The 24430-nt window shown below is 38.7% G+C and overlaps 1 protein-coding gene across 12 annotated transcripts in view; it reads right to left on the bottom strand.

Moving 5' to 3' along the window:
• The window catches only part of Ehbp1 (EH domain binding protein 1), a 334331-nt gene that overhangs the window by 166821 nt on the left and 143080 nt on the right, over nucleotides 1–24430 (bottom strand). For 11 of the 12 annotated variants that reach the window (XM_037208953.1, XM_028876340.2, XM_028876338.2 and 8 more), the window contains 2 exons: nucleotides 10186–10367; nucleotides 6820–6959 (listed from right to left, as the gene is read on the bottom strand). In XM_037208953.1, coding sequence (XP_037064848.1) covers nucleotides 6820–6959; nucleotides 10186–10367 — 322 coding nt within the window. Of the gene's footprint in view, nucleotides 1–6819; nucleotides 6960–9051; nucleotides 9606–10185; nucleotides 10368–24430 lie in introns of those variants that run through there. The other variant, XM_037208955.1, reaches the window with a different exon arrangement.

Here is a 24430-nt window from a genome sequence, read left to right as displayed (position 1 = left end):
TAAGAGCCACACAAGATGATAGGCCTAATACACGTCTTTCAATAATAACTAAGAATATTAATGGTCTTGATCTCTAATTAAAAGACACTGATGAGCAGACTAGATTTTAAAAATAGGATCCAAGAAACACACTTTGCTTTCAAAGAAATATACTATCTTAGAGAGGGAGGAAGGGAAAGGGTATTCCAGCTAATGGAAATATGAAACACTCCAGTATAGCTAACCTAATAAATATCTGGCTAGAAATTATCTAATATCTAGATATTAGATAATATCTACAAAATAGACCTCAAACCAAATCTGGAGTGATAAAAAGTCACTTTATACTGGAATAATCCATAAAGAAGACATTATAATACATCAATTTTCATAAAACAATATACGATACAAAGTTACAGATTAACCCTAACACTGCAATGTTGGGTGATTTCAAATCCCACTCCCACTGAGACAGGTCATTGATTTACTGCTATCACAGACCAAATGGACTTAACAGGTTTCTACAGAACATTCCACCCAAATATTGCAGTATTCTGCATTCTTCTCAGCAGCTCTAAACTTCCTCTAAAATAGATGATGTTAGGACAAAAGCAAATCTTAACAAATATAAATGAAAGCAGTCTTTTGTATTCTATCTGATCACAATGAAATAAAGCTAGAAATCAACAGCCAGAAAAGCTACAGAAAACACAAACCAATGCAAATTGAACAACACATTACTGAATGATAAATGGTTAACTGAAGAAATTAAAAAGAAAATTAAAAAAACTCTTAAACTGAATGAAAATAAAGACAAAACATACCAAAACCTGTGGGATAGAATGAAAGAGAGGAGTGCACAGTTCTAAAAGCCCAAATTAAAAGGGAGAGAAATCCCAAATAAATAATTAATGATGCACTTAAATCTCCAAGAAGACAAGAACAAGCCAAACCCAAGAGCAGCCGATGAAAGGAAGTAACAGGAACAAGGCAGAAGGTCAGTGAGACGTACAACAAGTGAAGGTGCTTGCCGCCAACATGGTGCGTACGAAGACTGATCCGTGCAATTTGTCCTCTGACACACAAAAATAAATTCATTTGAGAAGAAGAAGATGGCAGAAGTTAATGAACAGAAGTGTGGAAAACAATACAATTGATGAAAGAAAAATTGGCTCAGGAAGACTACCAAATTCATTTTATGAAATTACATCAAAATCAGAGGGAAAAAACAACGAAAAAAGAAAATTACAGACCAATCTCCTTGATGGACAGAGACACAAATTTGTCATAATATTTAAAAACTAAATTCAAGAATACATCAAAATGATCATCATGATCAAGGTAATTTCATTCCAGAGACTTGGGGATGTTTATGACATATACAAATCAACATATGTAACATATTACATCAACAGACTCAAGGACACAAATGACACGATTATTTCAATAGATGCAGAAAAGGCCTTAGGCAAATTCAACATTACTTCATGACAAAAACTATGAAAAACCAGGAACAGAGGGAACATATCTCAATACAATAAAGGACACATACACCATGACAAACCTAGAGCCAACATTATGCTAAAAGGAGGAAAACTAAACATTTTCACTAAAATTAGGAACAAGACAAGGGTGTGCACTCTATCTATTCCTACTCAGGAAGCTTGAAGTCTACCTAGAGCTATAAGACAAGAGAAAGAAATAAAAGGGGTACAAACAGGAAAGGAAGCTTCTAGAAGTATATCTGCAGATGACATGAGTACGTAGATAGTGATCCTACAGAGTCCACCAGCAAATTTCTAGAGCAGATAAAAATTTTCTGCAAAGTGCTAAGACACGAAATTAAAATTAAAAATAAAATTTTAAAAGTGACTTGTTTTGTATGTATCGATGTTTTGTCTACATGCAGGATACCATGTGTGTGCCTGATGCCAATGGAAGCCAGAGGAAAGAGTTCGATCCCTGGGACTGGAGTCACAGGTGGTTGTGAGCCACCATGCAGGTGCTGAGAATCGAAACTGGCTCCTCTATAAAAGCAGTCAATGCTCCTAACCACTAACCTATCTCTCCAATACCCAAAAATAACATACAAAAATCAGTGGCCCCCCTATATTCCAGTAATAAAAGTATTAAGAAAGAAATCAGGGAAGCAAACCCATTCAAAACCTTTTAAAATAAAAGAAAAAAGCCTTGGAATGAACCTAACCAAGAATGAGAAAGACCCTTTACAACCAAAATCTAAAACACTGAAGAAGAAAATTGAGGATGATACCAGAATATGGAATGGTCTCCTATGCTCATGCCTGGAAAAATTAGTATTGTGAAATATGATTGTTCCCACCAAAAGCAATGATTCACTGCAATATTTACCAAAACTCTACAACCATTCTTTCAAAGAAATCTTACAATTTCTATGGGAGACAAGAGAGATTGCTCAGTAGAGTAGCTGCTAGCAAGCCTGATAACCCGAGTTCATCACTGGGACCAACATAGGAGGAGTGAAGAGAAAACCAACTTCCACAACTTTTCCTCGGGCCTCCACAAGCATGCTGTGGAAAGTGCACATGGACACACCCATACACATACACTAAATAATGAAAAATTAATATGTAAGCATAAAAAGCCTTTGATAGTCAAAACAATTCTGAACAATAACACCAGAAGTGTAACATATGGCATTTTCAAATTATTTTAAAAATTTTTTATTTCAAAATTTATTATTACAGAGCCATGGTGGTGGTCGGTGTGGTGGTGGTGGTGGTGGTGGTGGTGGTGGTGGTGTGGTGGTGGTGGTGGTGGTGGTGGGGTGGTGGTGGTGGGTGGTGGTCGTGGTGGTGGTGGTGGTGGTGGAGGGTGGTATTGGTGGTGGTGGTGGTGGTGGTGGTGGTGGTGGTGGTGGTGGTGGTGGTGGAGGTGGTGGTATGGTGTCATTGTGGTGGTGGTGGTGGTGGTGGTCAATTGGTGGTGGTATTGGTGGTGGTGGTGGTGGTGGTGGTGGGTGGTGGTGGTGTGGTGGTGGTGGTATTGGTGGTACTGGTGGTAATTAGTCACACATGGCACAGAAGCAGATGTGAAGATCAATAGAATATAATTAAGATCCAGATATAAACCCAAATATGTATAGCTACCTGGTTTTTAACAAAGATGCTGAAAACCACACCGGAGAAAAACAGCCTCTTCAGTCCTATATGGTGTTGGGAAAAGGAAATATCCACATGCAGAAGAATGGAACTAGATGCCTGTCTCTCACCCATTACAAAACAACTCCCAACAGATCAAAGGCCTAAATGTAAGGTCTGACACTCAGAAGCTATTGGAGAAAACAATCCAAGATCTAGTTAAAGTGAGGATTTTCAGAATCGGACTTCACTTGCTCAGAGAATAAAGCCAACAACTGACAAATGAAACCTTATAAAATTCAAAAGCTTTCTGTACAGCAAAGCAAAGTCACTCAAGGGAAATGGCAACCTACAGGATCTTCACCAGCTACACATCTGACAGGAGTCATGTCTAGAATATAGTCTGCAAAGAGAAGTAAACATGAACCAGTCAACCCAGTGGAAAAATGGACTCTAGATCGGCAGAGTCCTCAAAAGACGAGATCCAAATGGCTAGTGAGTACTTTTTAAAAGTTTCTAGGGAAATGCAAACTAAAACTACATCCAACCCCAGAGAGAATGACTATCATCAAGAAAACAATGATAACAAATGCTGGTGAGGATGTGGAGGAAGACAAACCCTTCCTGCTAGTGGGAGTGTAAACTGGCAACCACTGTGGAAGAGCTAAAGTAGAGCGACCACATGACAACCGCTACACCACTCCTGGACCAGCGACCAAAGGATGTCACTGCAGCAACACTTGCTCATACTTGCTGCTCTATTCAACAGCTAGGCCACGCAATCTGTCAACTGATGAACGGATAATAATGGTTTAGTGCATATTCATGATAGAAGTTTATCAGGTTGTAAAGCATCCCCCAATCACTATCAAATTGGAATTAAGTTCCACTCCATGAGCTAGAACCCATGCCTGACACTACCTTGGTGGCCAAGAACCTGAGAGAAGATAGGCCACAGACTTAGAGGCAAACCAAATACTATTCTTTTGCTAAAGGAACATAGCAATAAAATGACTCCTACCACCACTATGCTATACTCATAGATCAGTGTCTTGCTTAGCCATTATCAGAGAAACTTCCTCCTACGGCAGGTGGGAGCAAATAGAGAGATCCACAACTAGAATGTGCTGCTTGTACTAGACAATTTTCAAATTACTATACAAAAATGCTTAAATTTCAAAATATTCTCGGGGCTGGATAGATGGCTCAGCAGTTAAGGGGACAAGGTCTCTCTCTCTCTCTCTAATGAGAGACCTTGGAACACTCAGTCCTAAATGGGATGTCTCCATCAAATTCCTCCTCTCAGGGCTCAGAGAACTCTGCAGAAGAGGTGGGGAGGGGGATTGAAAGAGCCGGGGGATGGAAACATCAAGGAAGCAAGGCCTTGTGGACCCGACAGGACTGATGCACATGAACTCAGGGACAGTGGTGGCACCGTGTACACAGGGCCTACTCAAGTCTCAGCCAGATGGGGTCCAAGTGCTGAGAGGGGAAAGAGACATAAGTCCCACCCTCACCCAGAAGCTAGTGCTAATTGATAACTGCTCATGAAGGAACAGTCAGTTTTCTCCAATGGAGTCTCACTGGGATACAAACCACATTCAAGGGCAGGCCCCATGCCGGCCATAGAGAGCCAACACAAACCAAACTCAAGGGTAGTTTTGGAGATTGTTTGTATCTCACAATGCTCTGTGTGAGCTCTACCCTCTCCACTACAGATCTTTTGCTTATACATTTCGGTTTCCGATTTTGTCTTTATGGGGTTGCTGGGTGCAAATGTGTGCCTGGGCATCTGTATGTGTTTCTTATGCTTGTTCCTTGGCTCTTCCCCCCTCCATGTCTGTCTTGTCTATTTTGATTTGTTTTTATCTTATTTTATTTTTTATAATTACTATTTTACATACTTGTTTATATTCTGATGAGAGAAGAACAGGTGTGGATTTGGGTGGAGGGGGATGTAAGGAGGGTGGAGGAGTTGGAGTATAAAACAACTGTAATCAGACTATACAATATTGGGGAAAAGAATTTATTTTCAATAAAAATAAAGGATTGTGCTCATGCTGCCATCATTAGAAAATGCAATTGTATGCCAGCATTTATTATCTGGGGGAAAAACAGACACTATTGAAATAAATATAATAGCCCAAAGGAGATACAGGGAAGGGACTGATAAAGAAAACTATATTGCATTTCTTATAAGAGGAGCGATAACATATTCTGTTTTAATTTTAATATTAGTAAGGATCCACAGGTTCATTCATTTATCTGTTTGGTTTATTCATTTTAAAGTCTATTATTCTAAAATGAAAACAGGACATACAATATTCAAATTACTCTAGCCAAAAAAAAATGTTTAAATTAAAAGAAAATTGTCAGGGGTTGAAGAGATACCTCAGCAGTTAAGAGTGCTGGCTGCTCTTGAAGAGGACAGGGGTTCAATTCCCAGCACCCACACAGTAACTCACAACCATCTCTCATTTCTAGTTCCAGGGACTCAGACATCCTCTTCTGGCCTCCATCAAACCAGGCATGCATGTGGTGCACAGACATATATGTAGGCAAAACACCCATCACATAAAATAACGTAAAAAATCAGAATGGCAAAATGTAGGGAAATAGAGGAAAAAATAATAAGAAAAGATCTCATATATATATATATATATATATATATATATATATATATATATATATGAAAGTATACACACATACATATATGTTTATATATACGCCAACAGAAGTGAAATTAAGTCAGCTATTGGGAGAGTAAACTTTTTAAATTCTGTGTGTGTGTTCACTTGGGTATGTGAGTAGGCAGGTGAGTACATGTACAAGTGTGGTATAAGTATGAATGGGGCCCAAAGCCAAAGTTAGGTATCTTTCTCAATTCTCTCACTGAACCGGAGCCCGCTGATTTTGCGAGGTCACTGGGCCCCGCAGACCCTCCTCTCCATCCCTCCTGCACTGGGATTGCAGATCTCTGCTTCTGGGGACTGAACTCTGGTCGTTATGCTATGTGGCAGGCATTTTACGACTAAGTCACGGCCACAGCCCTGCAAATAGTTATTAAAAAGCAAACATTATGGGACTATACTAACCAAATGATACCTAGTAGAGATGTACTTAAAGTAACAGAGATGAGCTAAAAATAAAATAATACATGTGACAAGCAAATGAAACACAGTTTACAAATATCAACATTGGACAAGATTTCAAGGCAAGAAGTATAAAATGGAGCAAAGTGATGCTGATTATGATAAGGTCATAAAACCATGTTTTTTGTTTTTTTGTTTTTGGACCAAATACTTTAGAACTTAACTCCTCTATACAAAAGGATAAGACTATAAATAGGTTAATTTTTGGAAAATTAACAAAAAATACATCATCTGTTTAAAGTACAAAGAAAAAACTTCAGTAAGGTTTTTTTTGAAAACTGAAACCAAAGGGACACTGAATCTTATTTGATTGACCAGAAGTAAACAAGGTAGAAATATACACACAAAGCACATGTAAGACATACTGTCTTAAATACATTTGAGTTAAAAAAGAAATGAAGGTGGACTTAATAGCATCACAAAGCGATTCTGTAGTCGAGCAGTTACAATGACTCAGAAAGCAAAGTAAAAAAATTGAAAAAAAAAAAAAAAAAAAAAAAAAAAAAAGAAATGAAAACTTAAGTCCCAAACTAGACAGTCAGCTTTAGTTCAATGTCAGTGAAGCCAACCTGTAATCTTTGCTGCCTTCTCCTCTTGGTTCACTCGGTTCTCATCCTCATCTTCATTGTCTTCTTCAAAATCATCTAAGTTGCCAATGTCAGCCTGCTTCATACTCATCAGACTAGCCAAGCTCTGCATATCTTCATCCCTATCAAATAGTCAAATATAATAGACAGCTTATTAAGTGACATTATTCAAAAAGTACTTAGAAAATAGATGTTTACTATGCCTAATCTGAAAATCTTAAATCCAAAACACTCCCAAATCTAAAACCCTGTGAAACCCAAGGTTTTGTATGCTAAGGTGCCACACATGGAAAACCTCAGACTCAACAGATGAGAGGTTGCAGTCAAGGTCCAGGTGCACTAAGAACACCGTATAAAGCTACTTTAGGCCTATATATAAAGTATGCGTGAAAGTTAAATGACTTAGACTTGGGTCCCCTCCCTATGATATCCTTATGTGTATGTAAACACCCCAAAATCTGGGGAAAAAAGGAAATCTGAAAACTTCCAGAGCTAAGCACTTTGGGTAATGGATACAAAATACATAATATTAACATACTCTTTCTTTCTATAAAATATGAGTACACCTTTCATGCTGTGTAAGAATATATTTAAATGCAAGAATTTTCAACTTTTTATAAATTTCTAAATGGCATGTTTAATTACTACAGAGCAAACAAGACTAAACTCTAACTGGTTAAGACTTTAGAAGGTACTTAAACTGGCACCCAGCAGAAGACAAAATTTCTGCAGAGAATTCAAACATGTTTTCTTGAGCATTAAGTCTAGAAACAAAACCTTGGGCAGCCCACAAATGAGATAAATCTCAACTTTAAAATAAAACTTGAGATGGATTGAGATGGCCCAGAGATTAAGAGCACTGGCTACCCTTCCAGACAAAACTGGGTTCACTTCCCAGCACCCACATGGACGCTCACAACTGACTGAAACTCCAGTTCTAAAGGGTCCAACACCCGCTTCTGGTCTTTGCAGTTATCAGGCATGTCTGTGGTGTACAGACATATATACACACACACACACACACACAAAAAAAAATAATAAAATAAATAAAAAAAATAAAATAAAACACTAGTCGGGCAGTGGTGGCGCACGCCTTTAATCTCAGCACTCAGGAGGCAGAGCCAGGAGGATCTCTGTGAGTTTGAGGCCAGCCTGGGCTACCAAGTGAGTTCCAGGAAAGGCGCAAAGCTACACAGAGAAACCCTGTCTTGAAAAACCAAATAAATGAATGAATGAATGAATGAATGAATGAATGAACGAACAAACGAACAAACAAACAAACAAACAAACAAATAAATAAATAAAACACTTAAACTTCCAACAGGAATTCTTAATTGAAATCATGAACCATTTTGGATCTGCGGGCCGGAGAGAATCAAAATGGCAAATCCAGCAAACCATGTATAAGTTTTCCATGGAGCCACAGGCCCTAAAAGGAACTACTGCAACCCAAAACAAGCCATCTAAAGCAAAGTGTAGTCTTTTTAAGAAGCACGGTGAGCCGGGAGGTGGTGGTGCACACCTTTAATTCCAGCACTCGGGAGGCAGAGCCAGGCGAATCTCTGTGAGTTCGAGGCCAGCCTGGTCTACAGGGCGAGATCCAGGACAGGCAGGGTTACACAGAGAAAACCTGTCTCGAATAAAACAAAACAAAAAAAAGAAACACGAGATGAAATCCTCAGCTAATTATTAGTTAAACACCATATATTTGATAAAATACGAACTTTTATCTCAATATTTAAAAATATAAATTTATGAAAATTTATATTAAATATCTTGAGGCAAATTACTTATGTTTTCTTGATCTGTTATTTTTATCTTAAATCTCACTGAACACATTTTAATATGTTATACAACATATTAAATTTCAATTTTGTATATGTCCTCTAAATTCAGACAGAAAAATTAAATTAAAATATTGTCATTTTAGAATCTTTATTAATTTTATCTTTGAAATATGGTATAACTTTGCAAACTAAGCCACATATAGAAATTCTTCACATTTTATTTCACGTAGGCTAAGTTTACAAAATTTCTTCCCTCTTTTTAAACAAATTTCATGATAGTTTACATTAACAATAAAAGTTTTATTACTTCATATGAGTGCCTTCCAAATTCTCAGTTATCGGTAATAAATTAAAAGGAAAGGGAGTTCTCAAAAACTTCCCCTTCCTATTAACTTGAGACTCTCGATCTAAATGAACTTTTTCTTACCCAGACTGCTATGGATGGAATCAGCACATCTACTGCTCTGTCCGCGGAAGAATGCCACCCTCAAATGTTTGCTCTCTCATCTTCCTCTGTTCCTTTCCTTTCATTTGGCTCACACTTCAGGGTAAGAGTTCTATTTTTTAAGTGTTTACAGTCGAGAGGAAAGACTCAGCTGCTTCCATTCTCAAGCACCTCACTAAACACACTCGCTTGGAACACAGCTTCCCTCAGCTTATGATGGCATCAACCAGGTCATTGGCTGCCTTGGAGATGAGTGCCAAACATCTCACTTTGGGTGATACACAGAAACCAGCCATATCAGTCAAGCAGACATGACCAATTATAGTAACCACACTCTACTGGGCTAAATATGTGCAGAACTGTGCTTCAGACTGGACCGTCTTCTCCCTTATCTTTAATGGGAAATTCTTGACATAGCATTTCCATTTACTCTGTCCCTTCATCTTCTACTCCAAGTACAGACTACTGCACTGTATGTATCACATGTACTTGTTCTTGCCTTGATTATCTGTAATAAGTGTTTATTCAGCACTTAAGAAGTGATTTTTGCCGGGCGTGGTGGCGCACGCTTTATCCAGCACTTGGAGCAGAGCAGGCGGATCTTTGTGATTCGAGCAGCTGGCTACCAATGAGCTCCAGAAAGCGCAAAGCTACACAGAGAAACTGTTCGAAAAACCAAAAAAAAAAAAAAAAAAAAAAAGAAGTGATTTTTGGTTTGGTTTTTTGAAAAAGGTATTGTGTTGGTTACTTGATACAAACCCAAACTCACTTAGGAAAAGGGAACCTCAATTGAGAAATTAATCGCCTCCATCAGATTGGCCAGTAGGCTTGTCTGTGGAACATTTTCTTGATTGATGATTTAATTGGAAGGGGCCAGCCCACTGTGGGTGGTGCTACCCCTAGGCAGGTGGGCCTGGTGCATAAGAAAGTAAGCTGAGAAGGGCAAGAGCCAACCCAATAAGCTCTACTCCTCCACAGCTTCTGCTTCAGCGCCTGCCTTGAGGTCATGTCTGGCTTCACTGGGAAGTTGACCTTACTGCCGTTCTAGTAAGACAAACGCTGTGGTGTTTAGAAACACAGTATGAATGGAGTCACTTATTGATGATAGAAACTCACGTTGCTTTTCCTTCCCGAAGGAAGATACAAGATAATGAAAACTGGAGAGTGGCAGACACAACTTTTTTAGATAAAGGCTTGAATTTTAACTTGACATCGGTTTGAGTTGGCATAGGGCTTGCATATTGTTTCATATTAATGTTGCTAGTAGCAAGAGCTTTCCTTCGACCAGAAGGGGATTCCTGGAAGAGAAAAAATAATTATGTAGTTGAGAATTATTTTATAGCCAATAAAAATTTTAAGAACTTTCTTCACTAAAGAATTCTTACAATACAATAATAAAATTCTGATGAGCTTTTATTACAGCTTTTATAACTAAGTAAAGTACATAAAAAATAAATAAAACAGGAAGAGATGACCCAGACGAAAATACTCATACTAGAGGAAAACACGGAATAAAAACTAGTAAAGAGCATACACAGGGGCTCATACCTGCAGCCTCAGCACTAGTGTGGGTAGAGGCAAGAGGATCTTTAGTTCACAGCTAGCCCCAACTCTATGAGAGTTTGCCTCAAGGAAAGTAAGAAAGGCTCCAGGGTAGTGTGAGAAAACATCTGTCCCAGGCTGGCCCAGAAAGTAGTCATTAACTGCCTCCACCATTAAATTAATGTAACGTGATGGTATTTTCCTGTCAAACCTATAATTTTTTTCTAAGACATTTTATGATCATTCTAGTCTTTTCCTTAAGATTATATAAGTTAGTAAAGAAACTTTTTTTCAGATCTCAGGCCCAGGGCCCAGGGCAACACTGCGGACTGATCACAGCATATCTAAAAAGTTCTTTAAAACAGCTAGTGTTCATCCATCAGAACCATACAACAAGAAGCCTGTTTGCTACCAAAAGTGTTTAACATTCCATTAACAATTCATTGTGATTCACAACTGCTTTTTATACAGTAGGGCTTAGGAGACTGATAAGAAGAGGACAGTAAATGATTAGGCATTAACCACGTGTAGGACATCATGTAAATTCTGTAGACATATAACACATAAGATAATCTTTCATTGTGTTCTACTGGCAAGAGGAAATTCAGATGCAAGACACTTTGTGATAATGTAAACCAGAGGTCAGATACTGTCCACTATTTTTTGAGGTTGACCTTGGAATTGAAAGCAACATTAAAGCTTAACATCCAAGCCTCATGATCTTGATAAGTCAAGAAACCTCAGCCTTGGTAATATTCCCTATAAAATAAGGAGTTACTAAACAGACATTCAATTACTCAATTTTCCAACCAAGGCAGGAAATTTTATCATTAACACCTTTATTAATGTTCAATAAATCCTGATCCATCCTATAAGAGGTAAATTTGCCTAAAGTAAGGCTATTGTACTTGAATCAAAGCATTATAAGACTTTTTTTTTTTAATTCTAACATTTCTGCCTTACAAATAGGTAAAATACAATGTCACCTCCCTAAAGAATACCTATTTTAAAATGTGGTCTTATCTGTCAGATTATGCACAGCAATATTACACAGAACTATTAGTGCATGCAGATACTACCTTATGAATGAATTTCAAAAATGCATCAACCACTTGAGAAGAAGTTAAGCCCTCTCAGAAGAAATACTTAAGAATATGCAAATACCCTCAACTGAATCAAGTTGAACAGATGTGACTATCCCTAACAATACAAGTGTTCTTTCCCTGGTTGCTACTGTCAATCAAAGGATAAGATTAAGGTCCAAGGTTTTGACAATGTGCAAAATGAAAAAGTACAGTCGGGAATATCAATTTATTACACTGATATGAACAATAATCTCTTTTTGTACCTTTAGAATAGCTAACAACTTCTACGTATAATACAGAATGTAAAGCCTCAGGTTGAAAAGCATGACATACAAACTGTCACTGTATTACTCTCAGCGATTGTTCTGTTTCACAAAATTATGACATTGATCCTTAATATAACAATTTAATTTCATAATAAACTATAAAATTAACATAACTTAAGACTGCATAATTTTGAAAGCTTTGTTCGAAGACACTCCTTTTAAGCTATAGAGTTTTTAGTGATTAACAGTCTATAAATTTTATTATTTTATTTTTAGAGCAAAGGTTATATAGAGAAACTTTTCTGCTTAAGTATTTGGTACTGTGCACCTCTGAAGCAATAGGTAAAACAACATACTAAGTTCTAAACACAATCTGTCACACTACTTAAGCAAAAGCTTTTGAATAGTGTTCATTAAAAAAAATAAACAAAACTAACAGAACTTACACAAAACAAATGCACACAGCTCTGGACCCCATTTCTTCATATTATACCTAGCAGACCTACAACGAGGTCCAGGAATCAGCTGATTTTTAGCAAGTTCCACACCACCATTCTCTCCTCTTGCCACCTCTTTACTCCTTTCCTCCCTCTGGCTCGCATTCCCACCCCACCCCACTATGACTCCCACCCTCTAGTTAGGTGATCATGACCTAGTCAGTCTAAAATCACATTTTCAGATCCCCCGAGGAAGCTCCCATAAAATTACCATTAAATTCTCATTCTCTCTTTCATAACTTTTCTCATTGCTATAGAAAGTCTATATAGTTCCATTTCTAAGAAATGCAACTTATTATAGTTGGAAATCAGAAAAATTTGAGATAGAATGTGGCAATAGACTTATTTCTATAGCTAGGTTTCAGTTTTACCTTCTCATATTGATGAATATTTTAAAGAGCTGAACACCAGCGAGTATTGCTAAGAACCATCTTTTGTGCTGCTGGGGGAGTTTCAGCTGGCACAGCTGCTTGGGAAACAACTCTGCATTGCGTTCTAAAGTTGAATTCATGCACATATTATGACTGAGCAACTCCCATCTTAGAGACTGAGTCCTAGAAAAATCTTCACAACAAAAACGACAGATCAGAAGCCGCTCTCTTTATGGTACATGGCAAATGAAAGAGTCAGAAAAACCAAGAGTTAATTATCCCAGAGACAGAGGGGCAGACAGAAGACAAACTGCAAAGAGGAGGACTGGACACCTAAAACCTGCCATGGAAAAGCAAGAGAAAGGTAATGCCTTGGAAAGCAGGAGGCACCATGCGGCTTGGCAGCAGGCTGAGCGGAAATCCACCCAAAAGTGGTTTGTTTTCTCTTCTCTGAGTGGTACTGGCACCTGAGCTCTCAAGTGAGGACTGTTTACTAATATCTTTAAATAAAACTGGAGAGTACCCACACAGCAGAGGTGTAAATTGCAACACAGAAATACAAGAAACGTGAAAAGACAAGGTATCAGGACTGTTCCAAAGAGTCATAATTCCCCAATCACAAAATCCAAAGACACTGAAATGAGTAAAATGCCAGATGAAGAATTCAAAAATTTACTTGTAAAAATGGTCAGTGAATTCAAAGATGACAGAAATAAGCAGATAAATTGAAGAAAGCAACTCAGGATGTAAGATAATATACAACACACAAGAAAAGGCAAGGAAATTGAATTTGGGGGAAGGAAGATAAATGGTGACAGAAACACTGGAAATAAAAAACTCAACAAATTAAAATGAAAAACAGAGTCAAAAGTATCATCAGTAGATTTGACCAAGCAGGGGGGTTTCCAAAATGGACAAGATCAAGGAAATACAGTCAGACATTAATATAAAAAAATATGAGCATGACCACAACTTTTAAAAAACTCTGTGACATAACTAAAGAACAAACCTAAGAATCCGTAGAGTAGGAGAGAGAGCGGAGAGAAAAACTGAAAGCACAGAACTATTCGATGAATTAGAGCAGAAAAGGGAAGGGAAAGAAATGGATAACCAAACAAGAGGCATTTAAAACCCCAGTAGACAGGACCAGAGAGTTCCCATGACACATTATATTTAAGATGCCAAAACTATGAAACCAAGAAAAAAAATAATAGAAGCTATAAGAGAAAAATGACAACTCACATCACAAGAGAAATTCCAAAAGCTGAGAAAGAATAGAGTGTTTTAAACCCTAAAGCTAAGGGCCATTAACTAAGCCTACTATACAGAATTATCTTTTAAAATTAACAGAGAAAGATATTCCAAAGAAGCACCAACTAAAGAAAGTCATGATCATCAAGCTAGCATTGCAGAAAATACTTGAAGGAATCCTAAACACAGAGGCTTCTATTACATAAGACCAGGGAAGAATAAACTCATGAGAGGAATAGATGAAAAAAAATATGAACTAGGAAGTAACCCAATCTTGTCTAACTCATAAAATCAGCAAATAATCTGAATAGGGGAGAAAGAAAAAAAAAACAAAACCAATAAAATTATATGAATCTGCAATCTCTCAATAGTAATTTTCAATTGAAGGAGCCTTAACTCTCCAACTAAATGACAAACACTAGCTGATTCTATTTAAAACAAAACAGAAAAAAAAAATCCTCTCCAAGAAGCACACCTTACTGGCAAAGACACATAATAAAGTGTGAAAAGATGAAATCAATATACTTAAGGAAAAGGAAGCCAAAATCAAACCAGCATCAATATTCTGCTACATGATAAAGCAGACTTCATGACAGATGACATAAAGAGACCCTAGCATACTAATAAAGAGAACAATCTATCAAGAGGATATGACCATTCTAAATACATACACACCAAATGCTGGGGCTCTCATTTCTTAAAATAGACACAGGTGAAAGGAGACAGATGGGTTTTGTTGGTGACTTCAATACCCCACTTTTGTTTTCTGGTAGGTCATGCAGATTTACAAAACAAGTTTTAGGAGTTGATGAGATGTGAGTCTGAGGTCCTGAGTCCAATCCCTAGAACTCAGGTGGAAAGCCTAGCACAGTGGGACATGCTGCCCAGTGCGGGGGGGGGGGGGGGGGGGGATATGCAGAGACGGGAGGACCCCTGCGGCCCAGCTATTTTGGTACTTGACATTCAAATACTACCTAAAAATTTAAGTTGCTGTTCTTTCTGAAACAAAATTATTTGGTATACTACACTATTGAGAGAAAAAATGTCATACTTTACAAAGTTATTGAGAGCATATTGTGTGTCTAGCATTCTTTTGTTTAGCTCCATGATGATGTTTTAAACTTTCTGCTGAAATGAAAGTTAATCTAGAAGGGCAATAGTTCTGACTTTCAAAACTGTGATGTTGGTCTCTCAGACTGTCACAGCACAGCATTTCTCAGACCATGCTGATCTCTGCTTCACCAGCAGACCAAAAGGAAGCACTACAGAATTCAATTTGGAATTCATGGAGCAATTAAATGCTAAAGTAGACATGCTACAGGGAGCTCTCTCAACCACAAAGACTTAATTAGAAACCATATCAGCTAAAATAACCAACTTAGATGCTCTGGTGGAAGAGACGTTAGTGGCAAAGTGTCAACAGGAAGAATCATCATTTAAAAATCCCGATGAGATGTACACTCATAAACATGACTTAGAAAACGATAATGATTTTAAAATCAAAAGCAGCTTTCCTTTAAAAAAAAAAAAAAAAAGTCTAAATAAAAAGCCTCAACCTCCCAAAGGGAAACTCCAAGTATACATAGAATACAAGTTAAAGAATTTAGTCAGAGGTCTAACCAGGTTGTAGGCTGTCCAAACTTGAAGGGAACAGAGAGACCCAATTGTTAACTCTACTGCAGAACTGCTACTGAACAGTTTATATCTACCTCCTCCCCATGTGATGCTAAGGAAAATAACTTGTTTAATCTTATGAAAAGTAAATCAGCAGATTTTAAAATTAAGTCTTCATTAGATGTAAGAGAAAAACACAATCACTTCAAGTTTAAAAAAGAATTCGTTCCTGAGGATTCGTGTCTTTCAGGGCCTGGACTGAAAGCATATGCTGACACCGACTCCTAGGTCTCCACGACAGAACATTTCCAAGGTCTATAGCTAAGTGCTCCAGAGCTCCTCACGTCACTGAGTCATAAACATACCACGGTCAAACTGAGCTCAGCTCCAGCCCTTAAGTGGGCCTTCCTTCCCTTTGTTTCTCGCCTCACTGAATCAGTGTCTTGATCTCAGGCTTCACAAATTAAAGTGGCTCTACCTGCTAAATCTCTCCAGAACTGGACTCCTCCACCTCGGCTGCTCCTTCCTCCACCCAAGCCCCATATCGGACATGTCTTCCTCTAGCTTCATACATAGCTATGTCTCATCTTCAAGGAGTCTACGAGAGCAATCGTGTTTTAAATAGTATACTTTCTGGATTGCATAAAAATTCACTACAGAAACTGTTAATGTACAAAGTACAAAAAAAAGTCACACTTACTGCCTAAGTAAAACCATGGCTGTTATGAAGTATTTTCCTTAGTTTTTATAAGTACTATTTGTAGAATTCTATTATATAATTTAACATTATAACTTAATAAACCTATATCTAGATGATATGTATTATTCTGTAATATGGCTACATATAACTATTATTTTACATAAACTCACTTCCAATTTGCTATTCTTAAAAATGATTTTTTCAGTACATAAAAATGTATAAATTTTTATAACCAAAGTATTTGGGACTCTCTTAATGCAGATTTTCAGAAGTGAGTTTTCTTTTTTCATTTTATTTATTTATGTTACACATATGGGTGTTTTGTCTGCATGTATGTCTGTACCACATGTGTGCCTGGTACCAGTTGTAAGCTACCATGTAGGTGCTGAGAATCCTGAATCGTCTGGAAGAACAGTCAGTGTTCTTAACCACAAAGCCATCTCTCAAGATCCAGAAGAGAATTTAAAATAAAATAAAATAATAATAATAATAATAATTGAGGGCTAGGGAGATGGTTCAGTGGGTAAAGCACTTTCTGCACAAGTGTGAAGATCTACATGTGAATTCTCAGAATTACATAAATCTGGGCACAGTAGAATGCATCTAGAGTGGTCTGAATATGAATGGCCCCTACAGGTCATAGATTTGAATTCTTGGTCATTAGGGAGTGACACTCCTTGACAGGGATTAGGAGGCGTGGCCTTGTTGGAGGATGGGCTTTGGAGTTTCAAATGCTCAAGCCAGGCCCAGAGTCTCTCTCTTCCTGCTGCCTGCCATCTAGATGTAGAACTCTCAACTCCCTCTCCAGCATCACTTCTGTCTGCTGCTGCCATGCTTCCTGCCATGATGACAATGGTCTAAACCTCTGAAGTGCAAGCCAGGCCCAGTTAAATGCTTTCCTTTATAAGAGTTGTCTCATCACGGTAATAGAACACTGACTCAGACAGAAGTTGGTACCAGCATTGGAAGATAGAGGAGAGATAGAAGAATTCCCAGAATTTAGCTAGCCTGGTGTATGGAGAGAGAGAGAGAGAGAGAGAGAGAGAGAGAGAGAGAGAGAGAGAGAGAGAGGGGAGGAGAGGAGGGAGAGAGAGGGAGGGAGGAGAGGGAGGGAGGGAGGGAGGGAGGGAGGAGGGAGGAAGGAAGGAAGGAAGGAAGACCCTGTCTCAGAGAGTGGGAAGCAAGGACTGACACTTGTGGCCGTCCTTAACCTCCACACGTGTATGTGCATGCACACACACACACACACACACAAACATATATGCACATAAAAGGACAAAAGTAACATCTTAAGCCAGGTAGCAGTGGTGCATGCCTTTAACCCCAGACTCAGGATGCAGTGGCAGGCAGATATCTGTGAGTTCAAGGCTAGCCTGGACTAGAGTGAGTTCCAGGACAGGCTCCAAAGCTACACAGAGAAACCCTGTCTCAAAAAATGAAAAAAAAAAAAAAAAAGTCTAAAGATTTCTAAATACCACTAAATTGCTTTTCCAAGGAAATTATACCAACCTACAACCTTGTGCATATAACAATGCTAGTCTCACCGACCTCTTCATAACAGCACTGCTTTTTTTCTTTAAATACTTGCCCTGCTGTAAGAAAACTTCTTTATCACTGGTTTCCTTTGCATTTATCTGATAATCTGTGACTTTTGAATTTATTCTTATGTTCCATCTGCATTTGGGTCTTTTGTTTTAAAAAGACTTCTAGAGTTTTCTAGTACTACAAATATTAAACTTCTGCTTGCTGCATTGTTGCTAATATATTTAGTACTTTCTTGCTTTGTTCACAATGATTTATTTTTTTCATTAAAATAATTCTTTATTGATTCTTTGGGAACTTCACATCTTGCACCCCAGTCCCACTCACCTCCCAGTCCCTCCATGTCTACCCTTCATCCCTGCACATCTCCCCTCAAAGAAAACCACCTCCAAAATAATTAAAAACAAAACAAAACTACCTCGCTCCTCCATCTTTCCCATCTCTCCAACACCTCTTCATTTATCCTAGTGGCACTGGGAGCTGCAGTGTGTCACACAGTATACTCTTCTGTCCAATAGCCCATCTGCAAGTGTTCATTGCAATGAGTCGTTGGTCTGCTTCAAGTCCTCTAGCACAGCATCATCACTGAACCCTCACCAAAACTCCTCTCAGATACCCTGCTGTTGCCCTGAGTCATAGAGACCCTGCAGCCATCATTCCGCAGGACCAGTCCCTTCACACACTCCAGCAGGTCACAGATGAGGTAGGACAACCCAAGGCCCAGGATGTGGGTCTAGGTGGTAACTGAGTTGGTCAATCTAGGCCACTAGGACTGTCCACCTCAGTAAGGGGCAGAACCAAGTCTCCCAGGCCCATGCCATCTGGGTCAGCTCTCCCATGCCTATGGTAAGGAGTGGGGCCATCTTTCCCAAGTGCAATACCAGCTCTCCCATGAGGGACAAGGCCAGCTATCCCAGGGCCAGTCAAGGGTGGGGCTGGCTTAGCACAGCCCTCAGATTTCAACATGCATGATTCTTATGACCCTCTGTGATAACATGGGCCATGGACATCAACACAGACCCAGGTCCATCATGTTTTCTAACTAAGCTTTTAATGGCTGCAGAAGTAATCTGACTTCTGGTTTCTGGTTCTACACGTAAGGCACTTCAAAGTCACCACTCTGTCTTCAGAAAAGTGAAAAACTGAATGAACACACTACAAGGTACCAAGTCTTAGAGAAACAAGAAAAGTTAGGCTATAGGGCAAACTAATGCCCACTATGTTGTGCAGCTAGACAGGCAGATAAAAAGGATTGTAACATATTGAAGCACACACCTCTTTGGAAACCAGGGTTAAGATAGTAAAATCACGTGTAATTGAGGAATGGCTAGAGGCTAGGTATGGTTAAATCTGCAAATTAAAACACCGGAGGGACCCATTCATACTTATCCATACCAGTACTTTTAATTATTACTTCCAAGTGCTAACTACCTGAGAAAACTCACCTGGTGCTAATAAGGGAAGAAAGGAACCACTGTGAAATATATCAGATAGTGCCAAGGTCTTATCTAGCCTTACCTACAAAAGCTTATCAGAGTCTGACTGACCAGGAAGAAGAGAAACACCCAACACAGTCTTTTCTAACAATACCAGCCTACCTAGGGAGGGGGTGGGGAATTGAAAAGTATTTGGAATTTCACAACCTAGAGGCACAAGCACACTGAAAATCTGAGAGTTCATCACCTCTACCACATCTTAACACCATTGCCCAAGAGTTGCTACAGCAGTTCCCTTTTACCCAGTATATCACATCCAGCCAGAGAGGAAAAATAATAATAATAAAGGCAAGTCACACTGATGGCAAAAACCATGGTCTGAAGAAATGAGCAAGCATCAGAACAGATTTTGGTAAGAAAAGAATGTCAGAATTATCAGAACAAGAATTAAAAACTAAACTGAACATGGAAGGAGGCAAGACATTCGATAAAGTAAATACCACATAACACAGTATGGGAATTGGGAACAGTAATAAATAGTCTACAAAAGAACCATCACTTACATAATACAACTTTTTTTGTATCAACACTTAAGACTGCAGAACTTTTGGGTGAGATGGCAGACCAGAAGCTGCCTCTGTATAGCCAAGAATAACAGGAAAATAATCTGCAAATAACGACTCCATAAAATCACAAAGGGTACAGGACACCCGAAGAGTACAGAGAAAAGGACGGTGACAACCAGATGCTGCCACACCCAACAGTGCTCCACCAGAAGCATCACCAGAAAACATCACCAGAAGGTAAGCTGGGAGGCCCCGGGAATGAGGCAGGCAGGCCCACCCTCAAGAGAAGCAGAGTCCTCGCTAGTCTCACAGTCAGCTACAGATTTCGACAAAACGATGACTGTGGTCTGCAGTGGGCAGACGTCTCAGTCCATAGATTCAAGTACCACCTTCCACTAACACTCCATCTCCCCGACACCGTGCTTCCTTTTTTTCCTTATTAAACATTATTTCTACTCCAATGTGTTTGTGTGTTCATGCATGTGCACATGTGCCTGCAAATGTGTGTACAAGTATGCAGAAGCCAGAGGTCAGTGCTGAGTGTCCTCACATTCTTTACTTTACCTTCGGCTTGGTTTTTGAGACAGGATTCTCCCTGAACCTAGAGCTTAGAGATTAGACTGGATGACCAGCAGGATCCTGGGTCCTGTCTTTACCTCCCACACTGCTGTGCCTGGCTTTCTCACATGGGTTGGGGGAATCGAACTCAGTTCTCCTCCACTGTATTTTTAGAGTGCTTTTGGTATTTTTTTCTTAGATTTATTTTTGATTGTGCATGTGTGGTGTGCACAAACGGGGGTAGGGATGAGTACTGGTGTCCTCATGAGGCCACGGGCAGCAGACCCTCTGGAGCAGAGTTACAGGCAATTCTGAACCACCCAACAGGCACTGAGAACTGAGCTGGGTCCTCTGCAAGGGCAGTACTCTCTCTCACCCACTGAAAAAGCTCTCCAAACTGTCTCTTCTTATTCTTTACCTTCCTTCATATGCTTGTCTAATTTTGTTCAGGCATCTTTTTTAAATTATTGGGCAAGGTTTATTTATTTTTTTTCTTTCTTCTCTTATTTTTGCCTCCTGTGTTCCTCCCTCCCTTTGTTCTTACTACCATACTGTTAGAAGTATTTCAACTTACCTTCCTGGGCCTGATTGTGTGTGTGTATGTATGTGTATGTGTATCACATATATCATACATACATATGTATGTATGTATGTATGTATATTTTATATATGTGTGTGTGTATATATATATATATATTATATATATATATATATATATATTAGTTTTTGTGATTGCTTTTTAAATACCAGTATTTAGATTTTATTCTTCTTGAATTGATCTTGCTTTTGAACTTGTCTTTTGTTACATAGATAATAGGCTCTTGCTGTATTCTCGTCCTCACTGCGTTTTTCTCCACGATGCTTCTCTTCCTTTTTATTTTAGCCTTGCTTCTCCTATTTAACTCTTCGGCCACCTTCCTTTAACTCATTGATTTGTTATTTCCACATTGACCCTAGTCATTTTGATTGCAGAGTATATTCTATGTTAATTTCCTGCATTGTTGGCTTGTGGTCACTGGTGATGTGCCTGTTGTTGTCACCATATAATTTTGTTTCCTCCTTGCTGAGGATGCTGGGGATCAAGCACCGGAGAGAAGATGCTCAATAAAAAGACCCCCATTAAAACCAGAGGCAACAGCCAAACTAAAAAATAAATAAATCACACCACAGAAACAAAAGAGATGAGAAAAAGCAAGGTGATTTGACTTCTCCAAAAGATCAAAACTCTTCAATTACTGAATTCAAAAATAATAAAGTAGGTTCAGTATGGAAGAAGATTTCAAATGTTTACTAGTAAAAAAAATGACTCAAAATCTCAAACAGATACAAACAAACTAAGAATTCAGTCCTGGACCTGGAAAGGAAAGGTAGTAATGTAGGCAAAGAGAGCAGAATGGATAAGAAAATAAGCAGACAATGAGAAGTGCCCAGAAAGCCATAAAGACGCAGGAAGGAAGCGAAGACTACTGAAGAGACAGATGTCTGGAAAGGCAAAACCGTCAACAAAGCAAAGTAGGTGCAGAGGAACCATCACCAACAACAGACTTGGAAGTAGAAGAAAGAACATCAGGAACAGAGAACAGACAGAAACAGGAGTGGGGCAACAGTGAGGGCGGTCACAACATTTAAGAGCAATCAAGAGACCAGACCTAGGAATCCACAGCCTAGGAGGAGCTCGGAAAAAGCGACAGGCAGAAAGAAACCAGTCACTGAAACTGTAGCACAGATTTCTCAAATGCAGAGAAAGCAATGGATACATCCAAACACCAGAGGCACTAGAACCCCAAATGGCCACGAACAGAGAACTGTCCCACACATTATCGTCAAGGTGGGAAAACACAAAACAAATAAGCAATATTGGGAGCTGTAAGGGAGGTGCTGGGGAGATGGCACAATGAACAAAGTACTTGCTGTGCAGTGACAAGGACCCAAGTTAGGGTCCCAGTACCCACAACAAAAGATGATGGTGCACGTCTATAACATCAGTGCTAGGGACCACAACAGGGGAACTTCAGGGAGCTCGGTGAGCAGCCAAGCCAGATGAAGAGGCAAGGTTTAGTGAGAGACTTCATCTCAAAAATTAAGGTGAAAGAGTTGGAGAGGTGGCTCAGTGGTTAAGAGTAGTGGCTGCTCTTTCAGGGGGCCAGGGTCTATTTTACAGGATCCACATGTCAGCTCCGTAACCAATTCCAGGCTCAAAGGATCTGACACCATCTTCTGGCCTCTGCACACACATGGTACATAGTCACACATTCAGGATAAACAGCCATATACACGGAAATAAATTTACAAAACAAGATGAGTAGCAACTTCTCATTTCAACAAAAAAAGGTTCTTAGGCAGGCATGGTGGTGCACACCTTTAAGTCCCAGCACTTGGAAGACAGAAGCTGGAGGATCTGAGTTCAAGGGCAGCCTAAGTTTATGTAGCAAATTCCAGTCCAGTCATGGATACACAGTGAGATTTGGTCTGAGAAGGAGAAAAAAAGGGCAAAGGTCCTTTAGAAAAGTTGGTCCAATCTAGTAAGCTAATTAACTAGAAGAGTCTTTTGACTCAAATTCATGAAATTAGATGAAACAGAAAAGGTTATTATATCATTCCAAGATCTCCTTCAAATGATGACTTAAGTTAAATCCTAGGAACTCACATGGTAGAAAGGGAGAACCAGATCTCCCAAGTGTCCTCTGACTTCCACACAAATGTCCAGATGTGCACACATAAACACATAAATAAACATTTAAAAATTAGACATTGAAGCTCTTCAACAAATTATGCTGGGAACCACAACCTGCAGAAAAATGAAGTTGGGTCCACATTTCTGATTGCATCAACTTAAAATGGATCAAGGACCTGAATGTAAACCTGAAATTTTCAAACTGCTAGAGGAAAACACTTCAAGGCAGAGATGTAGGCAAGAAGATTCTAACAGCACAGGAAAATAGTCTCAAAATTAACATATGGAATTAAATTAAATTTAAAAGCTTCTACACAACAAAGAATAGAATCAGAGTGAAGAGACCGGCTATAGAATGGAGGCATTTGGCTACCATACATCAGTTAAGGAATAAATACCTAGAATATATTAAAAACTGTAAAAAAAAAAAAAAAAAAATGAAGACCAAAAAAAAAGCTAAATCATCCCATCCATTAATGGGCTAATACATAAAATAGATAGCTCTCAAAAGAAGAAATACCAATGACCAATGAATGCATGAATTTATACATAAATTCATTATGCTTATACAAATTATATATACATGTATTTATGTATATATAAACATAACGGAATTTCATTCACCCTAAAGAAAATTGAAATCAGGGCATTTGCAGGATAATGGCTGCAATGGAGATTATAAGTGAAACTGTCAAACTCTAAAAGACAACTGTCACATTTCCTCTCCTACATGACTCTAGACTTGTGTGTCCGTGCACAGGCAAACATGTATGTAGGTCATTAATGTCAAAAGGAGACCAGGAGACAAATGGGACAGATCTTAAGGGAAAGAGAAGAGGAAAAGGAGATACTCATGGCATGAAAGCAAATGGAAGACCAACTGCAGGCAGAAAGGCAGCAGACCAGGCAAAGGGGGCAGGAGAAATGGGGCAGCAGTGGGAGAGCAAGAAGAATAATGAAGGAAAATGGAATTTATGCCTAAACATGCCATAACAAAATCCATTACTTTGTATACCAATCTAAGGTACTTAAAGTTGAGTGAATTAGAGAATTTTATTTTATAAGGAAACTGAATAAAATTCATATCCAGTTAAATACATAACTAACCAATTTGTTTATGACATTCCAATAAACCATGATGCAAAACTTAGTACAATCATGATACTTAATAATAAGCATGCAAACATGATTCTAAGATGAGTAATAAATTTACTAACAGTTGTATAAAAGAAGAAAAGGGAAATATTAAAGAAATATTA

Source organism: Peromyscus leucopus, chromosome 10, assembly GCF_004664715.2.
Source record: "Peromyscus leucopus breed LL Stock chromosome 10, UCI_PerLeu_2.1, whole genome shotgun sequence".
Taxonomy (NCBI): Eukaryota; Metazoa; Chordata; class Mammalia; order Rodentia; family Cricetidae; genus Peromyscus; species Peromyscus leucopus.
Note: the sequence above shows the minus strand (reverse complement) of the source record. Positions and strands in the feature narration are given on the sequence as shown.